General features: G+C 44.4%; 1 protein-coding gene across 3 annotated transcripts; it reads left to right on the forward strand.

Moving 5' to 3' along the window:
• The first annotated feature begins 410 nt into the window (after positions 1-410).
• CDCA7L (cell division cycle associated 7 like) lies at positions 411-20,604 on the forward strand. 3 transcript variants are annotated; one of them, XM_037382520.1, is made up of 10 exons: positions 411-456; positions 7,089-7,238; positions 10,913-11,050; positions 11,493-11,852; positions 13,740-13,814; positions 15,236-15,421; positions 16,800-16,934; positions 17,779-17,928; positions 19,088-19,224; positions 19,586-20,604. In XM_037382520.1, the coding sequence occupies exons 4-10, from the start codon at positions 11,496-11,498 to the stop codon at positions 19,614-19,616; spliced, it is 1,071 nt and encodes a 356-aa protein (XP_037238417.1). In that variant the 5' UTR covers positions 411-456; positions 7,089-7,238; positions 10,913-11,050; positions 11,493-11,495; the 3' UTR covers positions 19,617-20,604. The 3 variants fall into 3 exon arrangements, with proteins under 3 accessions (XP_037238417.1, XP_037238415.1, XP_037238414.1); XM_037382518.1 differs by lacking the exons at positions 411-456; positions 7,089-7,238 and having other exon boundaries at positions 10,943-11,050; positions 16,803-16,934; XM_037382517.1 differs by lacking the exons at positions 411-456; positions 7,089-7,238 and having other exon boundaries at positions 10,945-11,044.
• Positions 20,605-20,943: the final 339 nt, after the last annotated feature.

The raw sequence follows: 20,943 nt of genomic DNA on the forward strand, positions 1-20,943 counted from the left end.
GCTGGCACAAAGCGCTTAAACTCACGTCATCGCTACCCCCACCCCCGCTTCTTTTTGTTGTTGTTGTTGTTTTTTAGACTTTCGCAGAAGGCTCGCACTTCACACCCGGACCACCTAAATGAAGGTTGTTTTTTTTTTTTTAATTGCGTACCCCCCCCAGGCAACACCGCTCCTTCCGGGCTCGCTGCCGTGCTGAGGGAAGCCACGAGGCCGCCCCCAGCGCCAGCTGCCCCCGCCAGGCCGCGAAGGCCCCGCACGGCCTTCCCCGGCCCCATCGCGCCTTTCCCGCCGCCGCCGCCCGGCTCCACCCCGCCGCCGCCCCCCGCTCCTCCTCCTCCTCCTCCCCCGGCAGCGCGGCCGCTTCCTTGCGCCATGGCGCGGCGCGGCCGGCGGCGGCGGCGGGCGGCGGGAGCGGCAGCGGCCCCGGCGGCGGCGGCAGCGGGGAGCCGCGGCGAGGTGAGGCGGCCTGAGGGCTGCGCGGGGCGGGCGGGCCTAGGCCGGGCCGCAGCGGTAAGGCGGCGGCCCGGCCGCTTTGCGCCTTGCCGGGGTAGCGGAGGCCTTTGTCCGCCGTCCCGCGGCGCGGGGGCCGCAAGCGTTGCCCGCCGCTGGCGGCGGCGCCGGGGTCGGCGCCGCCGCCAGCGGCGGGCAACGCTTGCGGCCCCCGCGCCGCCGCCACACACGGTCCCGGTGAAGGCGGCGGCCCGCGGTCCCGCCGGGCGCCTTCCACGTGGCGCGGCGGCTCCGGGGCTGCGGAGAGGGGGTGGAAGCCGCCCGGAGGCGTTCGGCCCCGGCGCCCTGCAGCGTCCCGGAGAAAGGCAGCTGGGCTGCGCGTTGCTTGTGGTGGAGGAACTTTGTTAATTAACGAGTCTGTTGTCAGCCTGGGCGTGCCGGTTTTGAAATAGCTGATTAATTTTTTAAAATTTTTTTTTTGTCGTTTTGGCCCATCATCTGTGTGGTGGGTTTTGGTTTTTTTTTTTGTTGTTGTTTTGAAATGCCGCCGTCACGTTGCTTGAGTCACCTGGTTATGGGTAAGGCTGGAGGGTTGGGGACAAAACGCCTGGTGGGTCAGTGCAACCAGCAGGTCCGAGCCTGACACACGTTTGGATACATCCACGAGTGCACCCACCTCGCTTCTCGTGGTGGGTGTCCCAGGTGGTGGGACGGAGCGAGGAGAAGCCCAGCGACTCAGGTCTTGCTGATGGAAGGGCCTGAGGTGGGTTTCTGTGGGACCCGGAGGGTTGTAGATGCGCTGTTAGGATCCCTGTCCTCTTGGGGACTTTGTGACCCTTCCACTCAGGCTCTCCATTGGCAGCGTGGAGATAAAGGTGCTGTAAAACCCTTGGGGAGAAACCCGATGGACATGATACACTAGAAGCAAATAGCACACGGTTCACACCTCTGGTGCTGTAAGGACATGCTTCCTGTCTGCTGGTCACCTCTGCCACACAGCTAAAAGGGCACACGTCATGTTCCTTGTAAGGCTCGGCAGAGGGGAGAAGGAAGCAGTCTGCTCTCGGTGCCCTCGTTTTTCTCATGGGAGCTCGTTTTTGGCAGAGCAAGGCCTTCTGCAGGCTCTTGCTTCTCCCTGTGAGGAGTGGGTTCAGCCCCGGCTGAGCCAGAAGGATGTGGTGGTGAAGGTTTCCATGTGTCTGAAGTCACCGGTCGTCTGCTGACAAACTGGCTGGTAAGTGGGTACGTGCCCCCATTGACAGCAGCTGCCAGGGAAGGCAGTGGTACGGAATTGTCCTCAACTGTAGGACCTTCGGTTCCATTTCCCATCCTAGAGTCTAATTTAACAGGTTCTTGGCACCACCGTTTCAGTACATGGGTTTCATTAAAGGGGTGCTGGCTGACAAAGCACCCAGAATGCTTGGCCGCTAGCGGTCCAGACACGAGCAGGGGATGCGTTGCATGCCTATGGTGGCGTACAGAAGTGTTTTCCTTGGAATGCCGGGGCTTGGAAAGTAATTAGGCACCGCCACAAATGAAAGGGATGCTCTTAAATTACACAGAATTAATTCGGAAATAACAGTGTGGATCAGTGAGGGATTAGATACTACAAAAGAAGAGATGGTAGTGGTTGACAGAGTGTTTGGACTGTGCTCATATGCCAGCATGCTGTTACTGACATTATTATCAGCGTTGTTGAAAAGTGGGGGTAGTTTCCAGGTAGATATTGCCTATGGAAGGTAACGTTTTAAATGACTTGCCGTGTGATTATGATAGTTGGGCATTCTTTACTTTATCAGTAGCTTACGTAATTGGGTTTTAGCTTATTTAATTATCATTTTTAAAAAAGCAACAATGTAGAAACCGTCCTCTACTGTTCTGAAAAGAGATGAATTTACTATAATTTCATGGAGTGCTTGGGTTTAGCAGCAGGTTGACTGAGGTAGAAATTACCGTAACTTTTTGCAGGGGCAGGGGAAACTACCCTGAAAGTCCCAGGAGTTGTTGCTGTGACAGATGTACAGGCTCAGGTACAATCTACTTTCACCTTTGGTGGAATCTAAGTACCCCTGCAAAGATCATGAAACTGTGTGATGACTGCGTATTTTATCACTTGTTCCTTCTTTTCTCTGAACACTCACTTGCCTTTCACCCTGCTGCCGCTTGTGCCAGGAATTGTCCAGAAGGTTTCAGGTTTTTGTGCTGTGAAGCTGTTGAGAAATTGCAGAGATCACCTGGGATCTTCCTTGCCTTCCTAGATTTAGTTGCGGCTTTTGAATCTCAGGCAGGTTGGATGGTGTTGACAGTCCTATTGACTCTGCATCTAGTTGTGTGGTCCTTTTGCACTGTAATACGACTTCGCCTCTCTTTGCCTTCCACATCCTTCAGGCGTTCGTATGATGTGTAAAATTAAGCTTCCGCACAATGCTGTTTGTCTTTGACTCCAGTGGAAACACCAAGATCTTGGCTTGTGAATAGTTGTGGGGTTTTGGTTTGGCACCTATCGGCATTCTGACTGGGGCCCTCTATTCTTGTGCTGCCCGTAATTGTCAGCCTTGGAGTGCTTCCCTCTTCGGTTGAGCCAAATCCAGTGCCTGTAACCCCTGAGAGACCTGCCCGGGGCTTGCCGCTGTACGGAGCCCGGGACAAGTCAAGAGGTTTTCCAGCGCACGTTGAAGGTGTGACTTTGGACAAGTTTGGTTTGTTGGGAGTATGTGTTTGGGATTCAGCTGGGATTATTTCAGTCTGACTGAGCCTGAACGTTAGAAATTATCTGTCCTCTGCTTCAAATAGCAGTGTCTATACATTGTGCAATTTTGAATGAGGGGAACACAGCCCAACTAATTTTTTTTCATGGTAGTTGCGAAAATAAAGAATTACATCTAGTCGTGCTTTTTCACACAGTATGTACTCCCGATATATTGTCAGAGAAGAGTGTGCTGTTGTGACAATTGGCAGTATGTACAAATGCCTCTTTAAAAAAATCAAATATGTTTGACAGTGGTGTAGAAATAACTCTGATGCTTCCCCCCAAAGCTGCAGGTGTGCATGCAGGCAAGCATTCCGTCCTCACCGCCTGCCAGGGCACTGCCTGGCAGAAGGGCAAGTTGCACCTGTTTCGGCTTTGGTATCCAGAAAGTTGGTTTTTTGCTTGAGACACAAGAATTCTTCCTGTTGATGTGGAAAGTAAAACAGCTCACCGCAGGCTTTTCTTTCCTTGCCTCACAAGACAGGTGGAATTTGTGGGGATGGCACTTGGAACAATGTTGGTTTGACATTTGGTGGGCACCTCAGGTGCTTTACTTTTTCCATCACTCGTGGGGAGTATGGGAGCGTTGCCAAAACAGGTCTGACATCCCTGCCAGCCTTGCTTTCAGTCTCTGTCACCCTTGGTGACAGATCTGCCAGCCCCCGTGGGCACACACGAGCTGCCTGCTCTTGGTTCTGTGGGAACGGGAACTCTCCTCCATGCAGCCCGACGGATCCGGGTGCGCTCCTGGGTGTACTGCGGTGTTTTGTCAGCTTTAGAGAAGGGGAGACAGAGATGGGGCCGTCTTGAACTTTGATCTTTTGTTGAAAGGAAATAGTTAGGGTTGGTTGTTGGCAATTGTTGGATTTGTATGCTGTTTGTAGTGGGGAATGTTTTCTGCTGCTTTTCAAAAGTACCTTGTGAGTGTTTTAAACAAGTAAGTGTATTTTATGTGCAAACATAACTGACCTCAGTAGGTGTAAAATTTCCTGCTAGAAATAAGACTTTGACTTTTTCAGCAGCTGTGATTTTATTTCAGCTTTTACTAGATTTTCAGTACTTTCAGTACTTGGCTTCTTGTAGCTGGTATCTTCAAAAGACAGTATTACTCACATCTCTGCAGCGTTTCTGCAAACCATTGTGTCTGGACCTGTGATCTGTTCATGTTGAAATGTTTTCCCTGGGCAAGCTTGAAATGTTAATCACCTCTCTGCCTTCCTGCCTTTTTCAGGGGTCCTTTCCTGAAGTGTGGGCATCTTTCAAGTGCTTAGAATAGATTAATATTTTGACATTTGTGTTCAGGCAAAAAGGTATTTTCTTTCTTGGCGTATGCTACTTTGTTGACAGAGTTTAAAATGCTGGACTCAGATGCTGATTATAAATTAGTTTCTGAATGTATCTTAATTGAGAGTTAAAAATGGAAATGTCTGTGGCTGCCAGGACTGCACAGGAGATAACAGCGAACCAACCCATCACAGCAGAGGTGTTTGGTGCAGGCGCGTCTTTGATGTCTGTCTGCTGCTGGCAGTGGGCTTCTCCTGGGAATAAACGTGACTTGTGATTTCAGGTGTAGAAATGCTGGATTTCAGGTGTAGAAACCCTGGCGATGAGCAAGCTTGGTCATGAGGGTGCTTTTTTTTAAACTCCTGGGCTACGCCCACGGTGAATGTGTCCGGTGTTACCTGCTATTAACCTAAGCCTTTTTGGTGAAATGGGGACTCGTCAGCGACGGAATGGGATTCTTTCATGGTCAGCCTGCGGGGAGCAAGTCACAAACTAAAAATCTTTGACGTTTTGCAGTAAGTTACTTAAATCCATACCTTAGTATTCAGGAACGCATGAAGATCAAAAGAGGTCTTCTACTTGGGAAGGAATTTTTTGTTTGTTTGTTTTTTGTTCAAAATCAGTAATTGCATGCCCATAATGGCTCCTCTGGTGCAGATGCAGAAATAATAGATGATGAAGAACAAGAAATTAGTTAGCCACTGCTGTGATTACTCTGTGCCTAACTTGGCTGTACAGTAGCACAAGAACTAACGCAGTGGTTCCTGGAAGCAATATATTCATAGCAACGAGGCTTAAAGCTCCTTGTATGTTTTCCCATTAAAATGCCTAATGCTTCATTTTTAACGCTGCTCTGTGCTGGGTGGATTCCGTCACAGCCATGGAGGCAGACTCTGGCTGCTCGTTGTGAGACGTGGGGGTGAGGGAATGTCCAAAGGGGTTCAAATGTAGACAGCATGCCTTCTGCAGCAGTGCTTGGGTCATGCTGTTTTACGCCTGTGAGGGTCAGTTGTTCAGAGGTGAGTTCTGCTCTTACTCAAGCAACAGGAGACCAGTTTTGCATCAGTCTACAGCAGCTTTATAAAAGCAGAGCAAGAATAAAATTAAGCCCAGGTATGCCCACTGCTGTAGCTTATTTCAGAGAGTGAAGCTTTGGTCAAGGTGCTGCTTGCTCTTTTAACGGAACTGGAATTTTGTCAGCAACATTATTTTTGGAGACTGAGCTGTTTAGGGCTATTCACCTTGGCACAAATAATAAAAAGGTAAAATAATAATAAAAATAATCATATGTGGCCCTGTGTGAGCAACCTTGGTTGTCTATGGCAGTGGACAAGGGCATGCTGCTCTCGGTTCTGGAGTTCGTCTTGGGGATGTTCTCCTGAATGTTCAGGGCTGGAGACTTTCTCCTTCAGAACTTTCTCCTTCAGATGAGGAACTGGCCCCTCCCACCAGGCAGCTGTTGATCTCATGTTCCTGTGAGTTAATGAGAGGAGTGGGAAGTCCACATGCAGATTTAGAAGCTGCAGAGAGGCTTGCTTCAGGTAGGAATAGTATACATGATGTGTACGTGTCCTGGGGATGTGGGAGAAATGTCAAGCTGGTGGTGAGTGATGCGGACACTCTTCTCCCCCAGCGTTTTTGTGAACGGCAGAATGGTTTTGTAAATGATACTGGGATGTGTAAAACCGTGTTCTGAAACTTGGCAAACTGCCTTCTGCCTCAGTTTTCAAGGATGGGTCTGTTCATCCCATCCTTCCACACACCAAATCCTGAAGCAGCCTAGGTGGGAGCTGTCTGAAGGCTTCCTTACTGGCCCATTACATGGAGAGGCTTATCCAAAGTGCTTGGTGCAGTGTGTGGCTGGGGGAATGGTTGGATGTGGTAGTATAAGTCCGCTTCCATGCCGCAACTGGACTTAGCAAACTCTGAAGTTGTGACCTTGGTCACCTCAGAAAGTGCCGCTGCCTGCCCTTGGCAGTGCATCTTCCTGGCAGGCTACATCACGGGCTTCTAGCAAACAAGAAATGTTCTCGGTTACAGTGGGTTTTCACTGTCTTGCCGATGGTCACAGAAAAAGCTCTGCAGCAGTACTGATGGAGGAGAATGAGTTGCATTGGTTTTATTTTTGGAGTTAGTTAAGCACCTGCTAAAACATGTAACAGTACTGGTACTGGATCTCCTGATAAGGTTTCTCTGTACTTGTTTAGCATATGTTATATTTGAAGGTGTACTCCCCACCGCTGAGCCATCCTTGCTCTGTGAGAGGAGGAGCAGTGGTGGATTTCACTAGGCATAAAGGGTGCCCTGAGCACGTGCTTGCAAAGATGAGGCAGACACGTTTTTATGTCCGAGAAGTACTGTTCTGTGGAGTTAAACACCACGCATGTCGTAGCCCCTTCCTAGCCCCACATCTGCAGTCTGTATTTAGGGATTGAAACTGTACAGAATTTTCCTGGAGTTTAGCTAAATGAGGTGCAGTTCACACATAGCATGTTTGGTGATACAGATTTGCACCTGCATAGGAGTACAGAAATAAGTTGTACCGTTGAGTGTTGCTATTAAGTTGGCATGTCTGACTTGTATTCTCTGTCTCATTTTGGACCAGAAACAGATACCCAAGGACGTGACTGACATTTTTAATGCCCCCAGTGACACTGAAGATTTTCTGGGATTCCAAGATGATGCTTCCAGACAGAGGTGGCTGTCGTCAAAGGACGGCTATGCTAGTATTGATTCCGTGGACTCAGGAAAAAAGGTAGGAACAGATTGCCATGGCCTAGTTACACTGTTTGGGTGCAGTAGTACTCTAGCCTGTGTCAAGGCTGTGCGAGCCGTAACTCGCAGCAAAACCCATGATCTGTAGTCCTCGTGTTAAAAATAAATGTATAGAAACTGGCTGTCCTTTTTAGGGTTTGTATAAAAGGTAAGTGTAGCCAGCAGGAAAGAGAATTGCCATCCTGGACTGCTGCACCCTGGCCACATAAGACAGTGGAAATGCATAGTAATAGATGGGCATTTGTGAGCACGCAGATTCAAGGTATTTTTTCCAGAAATTTATCTCAGTGCTGTTTCTACACTAATTTGTCAGTGCTGTTTCTGCACGAAAATCATGTTTTAGTGGTGGTCACCAACAGAAACCATCAGCTTCTGGCTTTGGTCCTGAGACTTGCTGGTTGTCTGCTCTCTTAATGGTGAAGCAGCTTAGATCAGCATAATTATTTGGTATTTTTAATTCTCTGATATGGTAGCTGGAGTTACCAGCTGAATTCACAAGAAAGGAAGACACCTGGTGTGCTGTCTTGGCTGCCAGAAACTTTAGTTTTCAGTCTTTCAGAAGCTTATAATTATATACTTGGTAGATATGGGCTGATGTGCTAAAATATACCTTTGTCAGCTGTGCTCTTTAAAAGGTCCCGCCACTCCATTAATAACAACATTGAAAATTACTTTTTTTTTCTTTTTTTTCCTTTTTTTCTTTTCCCTTTTCCTAGTCCCTCAGGTCAGTACCTGGTAAAAGAGGTGCTGAAGACAAGGAAGATGACTAGTGTTAGCAAAGGAAACAGACAGAGTGAGGCTTGTACAAGTGTGTACTATTCTTGAGCCTTTGGAGACGAATGGCCTCAGGAGGGTGCAGAAGCCATTTGGGGGTAGAGACACAGTCTGTCCTATGGAGAAAGGTGGTGGCTAAAATGTAGTGAAATACACTGGGCTCTAAATTGCTTTGTAACCTTATTGTTAGATGGTACTGGTAACTTCAGAAAGCCAGGAGGTGGCTTGCCCTTACATTTGTGTGGAGCATGAAGAAGGATCAATGAGAAGTAGTGGTGGTGATGGCAGAGGGGGAGCCTTGTATGGGAGCCTGAGCTTCTGCCGCCTGCTTGGAGCCTGCAGGCACCTTCCTTTACTTCTCTGTGTCTTGGTTTCCCAACTTGTGAAATGGAGATACGATAATGATCTTTGCTGCAAAGCATTTTAAAATCCTGTGATGAAAAATGCTATGGGAGAGCTAGGTACTGTTACTTTAGCATGCGTTACTGGGAATCCCAGTGAGACTTGTTCCAAATTTACAGCTGGCACTGGAGCCTTTCTCACCATTCCTGTGTTTCCCTTGGCCTGAGAATTATTTTAAATCTCCGTCAGTATTGAGTTTAACTCCTTTACCACTAAATGGTACAATAAGCCCACCATTTTTTTTTATCCTGAGCTCCATCCATTTATGATGCCAAACACTACTGTCATTGAGAAAGACCATAGGTACCTGTTGTGCAGGAAACTAGAAGGTTTTGGTGTGAAGTGCATGATGGGAAGTTCAGTTCCAATTTGGAGTAAAGACACGCATTTAATCTTATACTTTAAACAAAATGTACATCTTAGAGCAGGCACTTGATGCAAATGGGACTTATGTATGCAACCAACCCCATTAATGGCTTTTGAGACTAGACCCAAGGAGCATAAAATTATTCTGGGATGATAAAGGGCTTGTGAGTGACTAACCCTGGTCCTGCCTGTGATGGATACTGCCATCACAGCTGGGAAGTGGGGAATTGTGGCTAGCGGATGCTGTGATTTGAGTACTTTTATCAGACTTGCTGGACGACCCAAACCAAGAATTACTTTGTATGATTCAGTTTGCTCATCCATAAAAGTGCTCGTAATATGTACTTGCAGGAACATGAGAAAAGTGATGTTATTTTTGAATGCTTTGAGTTTCTTCGATACAGGGTGTTATGGGCATATTTCTGCAGCAGAAAAATTCCTGGGAGAAGAACAAGGCAGCTGCCCTACCAGGGTGGCAAATGGGATGTTAGTGCATCAGGTGTTCCCTTGGATGCTGAGGCGCAAATGCCTCATTTTTACATCCAGGCTGTTACCTCTGCATGTCTGCTTTTCCTCAGACCTTTCTGCAGTCCTGCTCCCATAATCTCTGCACTTCTGCTAAGTTTCAGCCATTTCTATAGGTATCCTGGATGTATATTTTACCTTGTGTAGACCATTCTTCATAGGTGTAACAGCATAGCTCTAGCTGTCTTGGTTTTAGTCACTTCAGCTAACAAACAGCTTATTTCCGCCCCCTAACCTTCGCTCTGGAATTTCATGAAAACACAGCATGCATAAAAACTTCAGTTTTCTTCCAAGAAATGCAATTTTAACTTTAAAGTAACTTTATGTTTGTTCCTTTCTGAAGCAGCTGCACTGCACCTATCAACAAAAGAATAAAGTAATTTTGCTCAGAGAAAACTCATTCCAATTACCCATAATAAGTTGTAGGAGATGTTTAAGTGTAAAGAAACAGCACATGCAGTAGTTCCCCCCTCCCATTCCCATATAAGTTTTTCCACTCATCTATTGTATCTGTTTTTCACCAGATATTGTGTAATTAAAGTCAGGGAAGGGAGGGAATTGAAAGGAAGAATTGGCAAGTGCATTGTATGAGGTCTCTTCTCTTTTTTTTGTTTTTTGTTTTTTGTTTTTTTGTCTCGTGGGAGTTAAAAATAGCACAGGAAAATTGGGGAAATAAACATGAGTGTTGCTGACTTTGAAGAGGCAGATGTGGTGTGAACATGGGTTGTGTTCCTACCATAAACAGATCTTTCAGGACACTAAAGGGGACGAGTTGACAGATGGTCTTCTACTAATTCTGATTGGAAGTATGGAAATACATTTCTGATTTAGTAAGTGATTGGTATGTAACATGCGTATCATGAAGAGCGTTTTAACGAGATGTTAGTTTTTTTCATGGGCTGACTTTTTACTTCCTAGTCTGTAGGCAGAAATTTGTGATCTGTCTACCCTAGAACTTGTTTCAATTACAAACTGCACCATTAAAAAAGAGCTGGGCAGTTGGAAGGTGGAGGGATGTTAGTCAGGCTGTTCAAAGCTCCGTGGTTTTATGTTGGTGTCTGTCACTTCAATGATGGTGTAACAGCATGAGAAGGAGCAGAATCCATCTCGGAGCCCCGAGTCCTGCTGCAGCAAGCCCAGAGGACAGTGTTGTTTCTACTGCTAAGTGAAAAAAAGGAGGGCTCCTTTTTGCTGCAGTTGTGGTTTGTATTTTCTTCCGTTCAAGGCCTGTTTTTTTACATCCAGAAAAAAACACAAACCAACATAATTTACATGTAAGAAAACTGATAGTTTATTTTTATTGGGTAGTAGTGAAGAAGAGGAGAAAGGGATGAAGAAGAAATTTTCCCCAGCATCTCAGTGAAAGCCTTCAGCTCAACATGAGGAAAAAAATGCTGCCAACTTAAAATAACTCGGTCCTGACACTGTGAAAGTCTTCTGCTTTTTTCTTTTGATGGGCTTTGCCTTGAAAAGTGCTTTCACAGTATGTTGCCATCTAGTTGGTACCTGCTTGAACCTCCGAACTTGTTTATTGTGACTGCTCTGCATCTGACTGTCTCTAACAGCTACTGGCTGGTGTTTTTACAGGGGCGTCGATACCAGTCCAGGTACCTCACTGAAGAGCTGCAGAGGATTTTCACTGAAGACACTGACTCTGAAACAGAAGCGTTTGAAGGCTTCAATTCAAGTGAGGTGGATGTGAACAAGAAAGGAGTTCCGGTAAAGGTAGTTGCCTATGTGTGAATGTATATGTTGACTTCCTTTTTCTCTGTCTCTTCTTCGTAAACCTCATGTTCTGATACACTGTGATGTTTGTTCTTATGCTGAAGAAAAATGTGTTATCTTAAAAAGAGAAAGTAAGCTTTATTTAATGTAACATCACATATGAGAAGGGAGAACTTCTTCCCCAACTTCTACAGACTAACTGTGCTGGGCAAGATTGTTCCTCTGAAGACACTATGTCTGTATCCCAGACAATATGTAGATGTTGTGTTGGGCTCTGCACAAGGAGAAGGTGCGTACCCTGAACTTTTAAAAATCTGTTGATTTAGGTGCGTTTATGACAGTGTCTTTGGGTGGTGACATTGCTGCCTAGAATTAGTTTTTTTAAAAACGACATTTCTTGTGTCACAGCTAATAATGTAACATGGGATTCTTCTGCTTCTAGGCAATGGAGTCAGACTTGAGTGATGAAGAACGCGCTAATTTATTGGGTAGTGAGGAAGAAGAGGAGGAAGGGATGAAGAAGAAGGTTTCCCCCAAGAGAAGAAGCTTTGGCCTTCGTGTTGCCTTGCAGTTTCCCACCAGAAAGTCATCTGAGAAAAAAGTGCCTGAACAGGTTTTTTCTAACTTACCCCTAAAGGACAGTGAATCCCTTGTACCTCTTTCAGAAGAAATAAGTTGCAAGCGGTGGGACAAACTAGAGGGCTCTGCTTCAGAATCTGAAGAAGACGTTAAAGAAACACAGGAGGAAAGTTCCAGTGCTCTCCTTAAGAGAGCCATGAATATTAAAGAAAATAAAGCCATGGTAAGACTTACGAGCAGTGCTTTGCTCTCTGACGCTTACATCCAAGTACTTAGCTTCAGCATGCTTGAATTTTGGGGTCCCTGCGGGTGCTGTGCTGGCACTTTGGGAAAATCTCATAGTGGTTTGTGCTTGAATTTTCCTACCTGGGAAAACACTAGAGGACCATCAACACTCAGACATTTACCCTAAAATAGTCTCTATTTTTTTTTTTTTAAAAAAAAGTATTTTTAAAAAAGTAGGACTAGATAGCTCAAGTTTAAAACCAGAGCTGAACCAAGCATTTTGTATGTGGATGTCAACAAAGTGACAGATGCCCAAGTTGCAGTCATATCCAGAACGTGTCAGAAAACTGGCTGTTCCATTCAGGTGGCTGGTGGTAACATTTGCACAAGAGTTTGTACTTTTCATTTGTGTCTGACAGATCTGCTGCGGTTACTGGTTGGAAAGCCAGCTAAAAACTGCTAAGGATGGTAAATGTACCTTTCCAGTTTTACGGGATATGAAGTTTACAGTTAACGCTTTGCTACTGAAAGCATGTGTGTGTGTGTGTGTAGGTGTGTAAGAGAGAGACACATTATTCCTTAGCACTTCTGCTGTCCAGTGTGACACCAGCTGCTGTGCAAATTTAATTATCACGCTGCTGTGCAAATCTGAGTTGATGTCGGATCCTCAGTGGCTCCTTCAGTTTTACTGTTTTCCATGAAAAATGGCAGCTTCCAAGCAGTCTTGGGTGTATACCTCTTGGGTGTGTGGGCTTGCAGCTCCCACATAAAAACGTGCTTTAGTTTTGTACCTGTGTATCTAATCTGTCTTGTACCCTCAGTGCTATTGTGTTGGTCTTGTCACCCTTCCACCCTTCCCACCTTTCACTTTTCCTTCTAGTTTCAACCGTTGTAAAATTCATTAGCATACTAATTGCAGTACTGTAATGATGTTAAATAGCTTTTAATAAATGCCACACTGAATTATTTACTGAGAAATGCTGTATCCAGCTTTTATTCTCGTGACTGGTATGGCGGTCTCGGAGACAGCCAGCAGCTTGGCTCATCCCTGCTGTTGCTGGCTTTTCAGAAGATAGCCTCATCCTGGCCTTCCAGAACAGGTCAGTATTTTTTTGGACCTGTCAGCCACTGCTTCTGTTGAAAGGTACCTCCAGGACATCTACACAGTGCATCAGGTCATCCTGCTGAAGCAGCTTCTGATGCTGCATACGCCATGGTTAGGGGAGCCGTCAGTGGGCCTTCGGTGGTTTATGACTTTGTAAATGAGCGTGTACCCATGTTGCTGTGTGTATCTGCACAAAGCAGTGCCATGTAGCATTACTGGCTGTGGTTTGCAGCATTTGTGAAATCAGCACTAGAGCTGTCATGACTGAAAACGGAATGTTTCTAGGCATTGCTACTAAGGACCAGTGGAAAAACAATGAGCAAAGTTTCCCTGCTGCAACGTCACTGCGGAAGGGGACGGTCTGAGTTCCCTGGCAGAAAGCAACATCTTACAGCCTTCTGACCAAGGGCACCTTGTCTTCCTTTTCTCCCTCATATGAACTATGCATTTCTTATCAGTCACAGATATTTTAACCATGTTGTAATGTGCTGCTTCAGTGCTGTTTCAACAATATTGGACGTAATTCTAGCCAATTCTAATTCTCACTAAGAATTAATGGGAGCTGTGAAGTCAGCACTGCCTACAGAGTTTTGCTCATTCAAGAGTAAATGAACCCTTTTTATGAGCCCCACTTAGATAAAATGCCTCCAGAAGGGTTTCATGCACTGAAACTTTATGTGTTTAGATATAATTTGGAGTGCATGTGAAGAGTGGATGGTAAGTGTTGCTTATTTGCAAGTTTGCAGTGAATTTTCAATGCAGCATCACTGTTGATTTCAGCTTGCCCAGCTGCTGGCAGAACTGAATTCCATACCCGACCTGTTCCCAGTGAAAACACCCACCTTGGCTCCTTCGGTAAGTCTCTGGTACTGGCTAGAAGTGACAGGCGTTTTTGCTAGACTGAGGATTAACGTGTGTTTCCTGGTGAAACGCTTTCACCAAGCTTGTTCTGATTTTCTTTGGGTTTGGTCACTTTATTTGTATAGATTTGCTATTGGTCAGTATTGAAGTATCAGAGGTTATTTGAGGAAGTGGAATTTTATAAGATAATTTATGAAGAAATACAGAGACCAAGGTGAGATGATGTTATCATTTTTGCCCCAGAAATACTGTTGGGATGCTAGACAAATGTCTGTATGTGGGAATAAGGAAGAGTAGTTGCTTTCCTTTGGGTTTAGATCCTGTTAATTCCCCTCTTGCAGGCTTTTCTTATTGGTGAAATTGAACCACTTCAGCATGAATCTGGAATGATACTGACTTTTCTTGTCTAGAAGCAGGGAACTGTAAGCTTCTTTAGGTTCTTTATAATGTTCTTCCACATATATTATAAACTGAAGAGATCTGAGGAAAAACTGAAGGGCCGTGTCTTTGGGAAGCCCATGTGGAAATGCTGGTGTGGTGCTCAGGTGGAAAGGTGAAGCCAGCTTACACTGTCTTTGAAAGGCTGGAACCTTGCTAGCTCTAGTTAAATGCTATAGAAATGTAAACATAATTTTAATACATAAGCCTGCTACTTTTATTTAGTATCTTTACTTGAGGAAGGGGGAGGGCATCAGAAGTATTTGTTACCTCATCTGCTTGGTTTTGACTTCCAGCCTGTCTCCTTGTAATGTGCCTTTCACTTCTTTTGACAGAAATAACTGAAGTGTGCGGTAGCAGGCAGACTTGCTTCCTACATCTTGTTTATATTGTCAGACTTAGTAGCTGCCTTTATGGAAAGTGTCCGTACAGGACTTCTGTAGCATGAATTCAGTCATGCAGTAGTGGGCAGGTGTGACAATGTGAAGAGGGTATCTTGTGCCTCATAGTAATTTCCAGGTCTTAGGAAACTGGAAGTAGGAGAAGCAGTTTGTTAATGCCCTTTCAATTTACAAGATACAAAAGAAAATAACCTAGAATTGGGATTATTCTTTGGAGTTATATTCAGATTGTGGGAAAATCTGAACATTTAGCTACTGGAGAACAGTGAGAGCTAGCTTCTACCTTAATATTCCGTACATAAAATTTTGATATAGTTCTGTGATGTTGATTGTAATAGAATTTTAACTGTGAAGGTGTGGTGTTTTAAAAGGAGCAAAAATGTATAGCATGTAGGGGGAACACTTAAAGAGTGCCAGAAATTGGTGAGGTTTGGCTTTACAAATAAGGAATGGGAGCAGAGCAGATTAATTCATGATAGTACAAGTGTGGTACAGACATTTTCAGATTATTTCTGGTGTTTTAATACAACAGACATAACTGCAAGGACAGTTACTGGAATCTTCTTCTCTTTCTAGAAACAGAAGAGAATCCCAAGGAGGACATTTTCTGAAGGCCAGATAGCACGTCGCATGAACCCAACCAGAAATGCTCGTCCACCAGAAAATTTTGCCTTGGAAAAATTTACTGTGCCGGCTGTCAAATTTGCAGAACAACTCCGTAGCTGTAGACAGCAAAACATCTTGAAGAAGAGACTCAGTGTGGTACTTGCCAGACTTGATCTCCCAGTCAGGGATTAGGAAACATTTGAATTGTTGGCCAGCTCTTAGAGCAGACATCACATCCTACAGGAAGTTAATGAGATTAGCTCATTAGTTAATGAGATTAGCTACAAAAGGAGTTATCTTCAGGCCTTTCTGCCTCCTATTTCACCCATTAACTGGGCTGTATTTGTGATCTCTGTTATCCAAACATAACAAGACAGTTTACTTATGATCTGTTATTTATTACCTGAAAATTACTAGAGGGCACAATGCAGAAGGCCTCCGAGTGGCAAGGCAGTGGGGCTGGTGGAGGTGACAAAGCAGATCAACTCTATCTTCAGACTGAGAAAAAGATAGGAGTTATATAGCTGAACTGAAAACAAATGAAGGGAATCTGCACCCACGAACTGCTGACGTACTAGCTAGCCATTCAAAAGTTGCAGTTTTATTCTTCCCCACTTTTTTAAAATCTGTTTTTTTCCTCCCTTAGCTTATGGTAGTCATTTGTCTCGGTTATATTTACTATATGGTCTTTCTGAGGAAGACTCTTAAGTTTGCATCTGCACAGGCTGGATCCCAGTTCTGCTTGTGGGAGCGGGTGCTGGGTATAGTTGAAACTGTAGAGGAATTTGGCTATTAAAATAGGTGGAGTACCACTGAATGAGAACCCGGGCAGGTAAATGACTATTTTGAAGAGAACAGAGCTGATCTAGGGTGAAAAACAAATGAGGTGCTGAGAGTGGGGTAGGGGGAAGGCTAAGGATCAGGTGAGACTTGTACATGAAAAAGGGATCAAACAGAAAGATATTTGGAGGCAAAAACAAGAGCGCTCACTAGAGTGGAGGACTCTTCCAAAAACACAAGCAGGGAAAGGGCTGAGTATGACAGGACAAACCTAAAACTTCAGTGAAGGTTTTTTGCAGGACATTAGAGACTGTCACTGGAGAAGGCAATTGGAAAGTATGCTAGGAGATGGAAGAGGCAAAGCATGGGAAGGCAAATGGTCATAGTTCCTTATTTTGAGAGGGAAGAAATGGAGTATGAAGTGTTACAGTGGAGGTGCGCAGGGAATGCAAAGAAAAGGAGGTAGCAGAAAAACATGTTAGGGATTGTGGAAATAGAGGTAGCAACGATGGGAAGGAAGAACATATAAAGAGAATGAATAATAAATGGAGTAGAGAAAAGATTAGGGAGGAGAGGGAGAGAAAGAGGTGGTGATAATTTGGGAACCATTCCCTTTTTTTTTTCTAGTGGTCCATGAGCCTGTAGTCCACCCTGTTTAGCTTGCATTGCATTATAAGTGAAAGAATTTGTCACCCAAGTGTGGTGACAGAGTCTTCATGACACCAGAAAAAGGTGTTGAGATGAGTTTGTTTAGCAGGGGGATTGTGGAGCACGCAAAAGAAGGAGATCATCGAAGTATTCATCTTACCGTTCAGTAGAGGATATTACTGAGGAGGACCTGGACAACATTGCAATCACTGTTAAAGACAAAATCTATGACAAAGTTCTGGTAAGTAGCTGCTGTATTTTTTAGTGTGTCCATGCGCTTGAAATTGAAAGTCTCTGAATAGTTCACGGGTGTTTGCTAAAAGGTAGGCTTTCCTGTCGCTCTGGAGGGTGCAGCTTGGCATTGTATTATACAAGCACAACTTTGAAAGTTTTGCCAGACTTCTGTGGGCTTGCCTGTGCTGGTTGATATGCCCCACCAACTTTCTGCCTCTGCAAAGTGCTTTCTTGTCATAGGGCTATTAAATGGAATTTGCTATAGCTATGACTCATCTCTGATAAGAGCTGACATCCCTTTTATTCTCACTTTAAATAAACGTGATGGTGGTGGTGGTTGTACCATTAAGTAGTAGTGATCCCGGCTGTTCTTTGTACCTCCTGGAAATGATGTTTCTGTAAGGGTTGGGTAGTTTCTGAAGGTTTTGGTGAAAGTCCTTCCTTTCCATCACTGGATCTGGCTGTTATTGTGAGGAAGATAGAGATGATCAAATTATGATATATTTTATGCTTCATTGTATGATGAGTCACAAGGTCATTTTCTGAATAGTTCTAGCTTTTTCCTAGACAGAAGAAAGAACCAGAACTATGACATGAGGTTAGTGTAGTTTGAAACTCCCAGTGCAACCGAGGCTGGGCACTGTCTCTGTAAAATTCCTGCCATCTCTCTAAATAACTGTATGATTTACCACAGCAACAGAACTTACGGTTCTTACTAAGATTTTCATTGCTGAATTTGAGTTTGGTTTGAAGTTTGTGCTTTGCTATCGGCAGATATATGAAGAAAGTTTGGTAACAAGCATTTAAGATGTCCTTCATACAGAGGTGTTTCTCCTCCTTTCCAACTTTAGGGCAGTACTTGCCACCAGTGTCGACAAAAGACAACTGATACAAAGACAATCTGTCGCAAGCAGGGCTGTGGAGGAGTAAGGGGGCAGTTTTGTGGACCATGTCTTCGAAATCGATATGGGGAAGATGTTAAATCAGCACTGCTTGATCCAGTAAGTATAATTACTTGGGCTTAGGAAGAAGGTGTAATGATTATGGTTTTGTTTGTAAGTTGTGATGAGTATACGCTCATGGTAACATGGTGTTCAAAGCTTTTTGCCATAAGAAGTTCTGTAGTACTGTTACAGCTGACACTGATCTTAGAACTCAAGTGGAAGGTTCTGGACCTGGGTTATAATCCACCCGTCTTTGTACTTTGAAGCTCCATGTGCTTACCAGATAGTGGAGGGAAAGCATGACAGCTTTTAAGAAAAGGAATCTCTTAACTTCCAGAAAAATCAGAAAAATGCCAATTTTTTTTTTATTTTTAAGCGCTCTCAGTAATGTGGCATGCCAAGCACGTTCCTTGGTTTAGATCCTAATTTTTAGATATGAGAAAAAAGGAGAAAGATACCTAAAATTCTTGGGGTTGGTTCCCTTTTCTCTGTTGTCCCCAGAGGCCCTGAGCAAGGAGAGACCGCAGGCAGCTGCCAGGGAATGAGGTGCGTGGAAGGACCTCTCAGCAGAATAGTGTGCTCTGTGTTCAGCTTGTTCTGGGACCTCCTCTCCCCCACCTCTGCTGTAGAGCTGGGCTTCTGGGCTGTTCTGAAGGACAGTGGAGAACTAACAGCTCTGATGTGCTGGCCCAGTGTGGCAGTGGCTGCTATACTGTAATGCAGGCTGATAGCACCTGCCTGTCTATGTTTAGAAGCTGCGTCCTGGGCAGCTGGGAGATGCCTGACTTCACCTACTCGCTGGGTAATTCAGTCCCAGGCATCATGCTATACCAGCAGACAGAGACTTGTCACAGTGGGTACCCATCTTTTTCTAGGGAGTGTGCTATGGTCACCCTAGCAGGATGAGTTATCGTTAGGCATTACAGATGCCTTCATTTGAAAATTAATACTGAGCATGTCAGCGAACCAGAGTCTTCAGAGTAAGAAGTATTCAAGCCAACAGTGTAGTACTTAACAATTTCTTTAATCCCACAGCATTTGGGAAGTGTTAGGGTTGGTTGGCTGGCTGGCTGATGTGAGCTTTTCAAACCTTGCTCTGAAGAGTCGGTCACACAGAGGGAAGCCATAGCTGTGTGTGTCTGAGCCATGGGAAGGCAAATACAGCCTTACTCATGGCGTGCCGTTACCATCCCCTCCCACATTCTCCTCTTTGCAGGCCTGGATCTGTCCTCCTTGTCGTGGGGTGTGCAACTGCAGCTACTGCCGCCGGCGGGATGGGCGCTGTGCCACGGGCATGCTTATCCACCTGGCCAAGTTCTACGGCTACAACAACGTCAAGGAGTACCTGGAAAGGTGAGGGCCCTGCCCTGTGGTTATTCCTTTTTAAACCCTTGTAGCCCTTATTAATACTTGACTTCTGTGGCCTGGGGCAGATCCTGGACCTATGCAAAAAAAAAGTCTGTTGGACTTCAGGTTTTTCCTAGGCAGAAATCAGCTTCATTAAAGTGAGTTATACTGTCTATGTAAACAACTAATTTGCATAAGGATTTGAAATGCTTTTGCCTCTTTTGAACTCTGTATTGATTGCTTGAAGCATACAGAAGTGCGATTTTGGAAGCTGTCATCTTCAGCAATGGAAATTGTCTGAGTTTCCTAAATGGAACCTGAGTTTCCTAAAAAGCACTTTAACATTGTTTTCTCACATGTCTTCTAGTTTACAAAAACAACTGGCGGACGACAATTGAGAACACCGAACTCAAGCTGTGCCTGCGATTGGTTAATACGTTGACAAATTTTAACTTCAAAAGGTTATTACTATGTTTTATATAAGTTAGAATTGTAGAGTATAGTATATGCATTTCAGTGTTGGGAACTTCTTAATTGATGTGGTCTTATGCAAAAGATCTCTCAGGAAAACGTTTTGGTAGAGAAATCTACGTGCACAGACCTATACATTAAGTGAAATGGCACTCAAGCCTTGAGTGGTTAATTTCTAATAGAGCTACACAACCACATGTTAGAGAACTTCATCAGTTGGAGCAATATTTTTATTTATATAATTATCCAAGTTTGCAGAAAGGATGTTTTAATAACTACCTGTAAAGCATACCTTGTCTTTAAAGAAACAACACTCCCCTTCTTTTGAAACTTGACCATAAAGATCAAACTTGACCATAAAGATTCATTTTTTCAGCCGTCACTTTCTGAACCTACTCCTTCACCTGTAGTTTATGGAACTTGCCTCTGCAAGGACTGGAAGGCTACTTTCAGCCGAATGCCATTATATTCCAGCCAAAGCTGACGCAACCTGCCAGTGGGAGGATGACTTTTATTGCAAAGTGCAATTCATCACTGAAACATGAAAGTGGAAGACTGTTTTGTAAAAAAAAAAAAATAAAATAAAAAAAAAAAATTAACTTTTAAACATCTTCATAATAAAGAAAAAGAATTGCTTACCAGCGTTTTTTGTGTGATGCACCTGCTGCCTGAACTAACTACCTTCCAGCAGTCATAACTGGTTACCTGGTTTAAATCGGAGTTCAGGATTATTTTTTTCACATACAGTTCATACTTAATGTTTTTTCATGTGTACACCCAAGTTTTCAAACAACATTGTTTAAATGCAACATGTTTGTATCGCAGTATGATTATGTTAAAATTCTGTTAAGATATATGTTTCCTTTTATGTAGAGAGAATAAAGAATAATCAAGAGGAGTATCCTGTGAGTCAAACTGCACCCCCATGCTGATGTTTCCCATTTACTTTCCTGTAGCTGGTGTAATAAAGGAATGCTTGCAGGCCAATAATCATTATGTGGAGAAACACATGAACACAACGCTGACGAATGAGGAAATAACAACACAGAGCACATAAGTGTTACACTAAGGATTGTAGTTTTGTGAGGCAAACCTCCTGCTCCAGCTGACTGAAAAATACTTACCTCCTTTTCTGTTAACTGCAAGGTAGATTGAGAAAGCAGCATGTATTAGTGAATGCTTTGTGCTAAAGCGCCAAGAGTAAAACTACTCCTGCCAGAACCCATTTAGCTGGCTTCTCCTTGCTTTTGTAAG

This window comes from Falco rusticolus, chromosome 4 (genome assembly GCF_015220075.1).
Source record: "Falco rusticolus isolate bFalRus1 chromosome 4, bFalRus1.pri, whole genome shotgun sequence".
NCBI classification, from domain to species: Eukaryota; Metazoa; Chordata; class Aves; order Falconiformes; family Falconidae; genus Falco; species Falco rusticolus.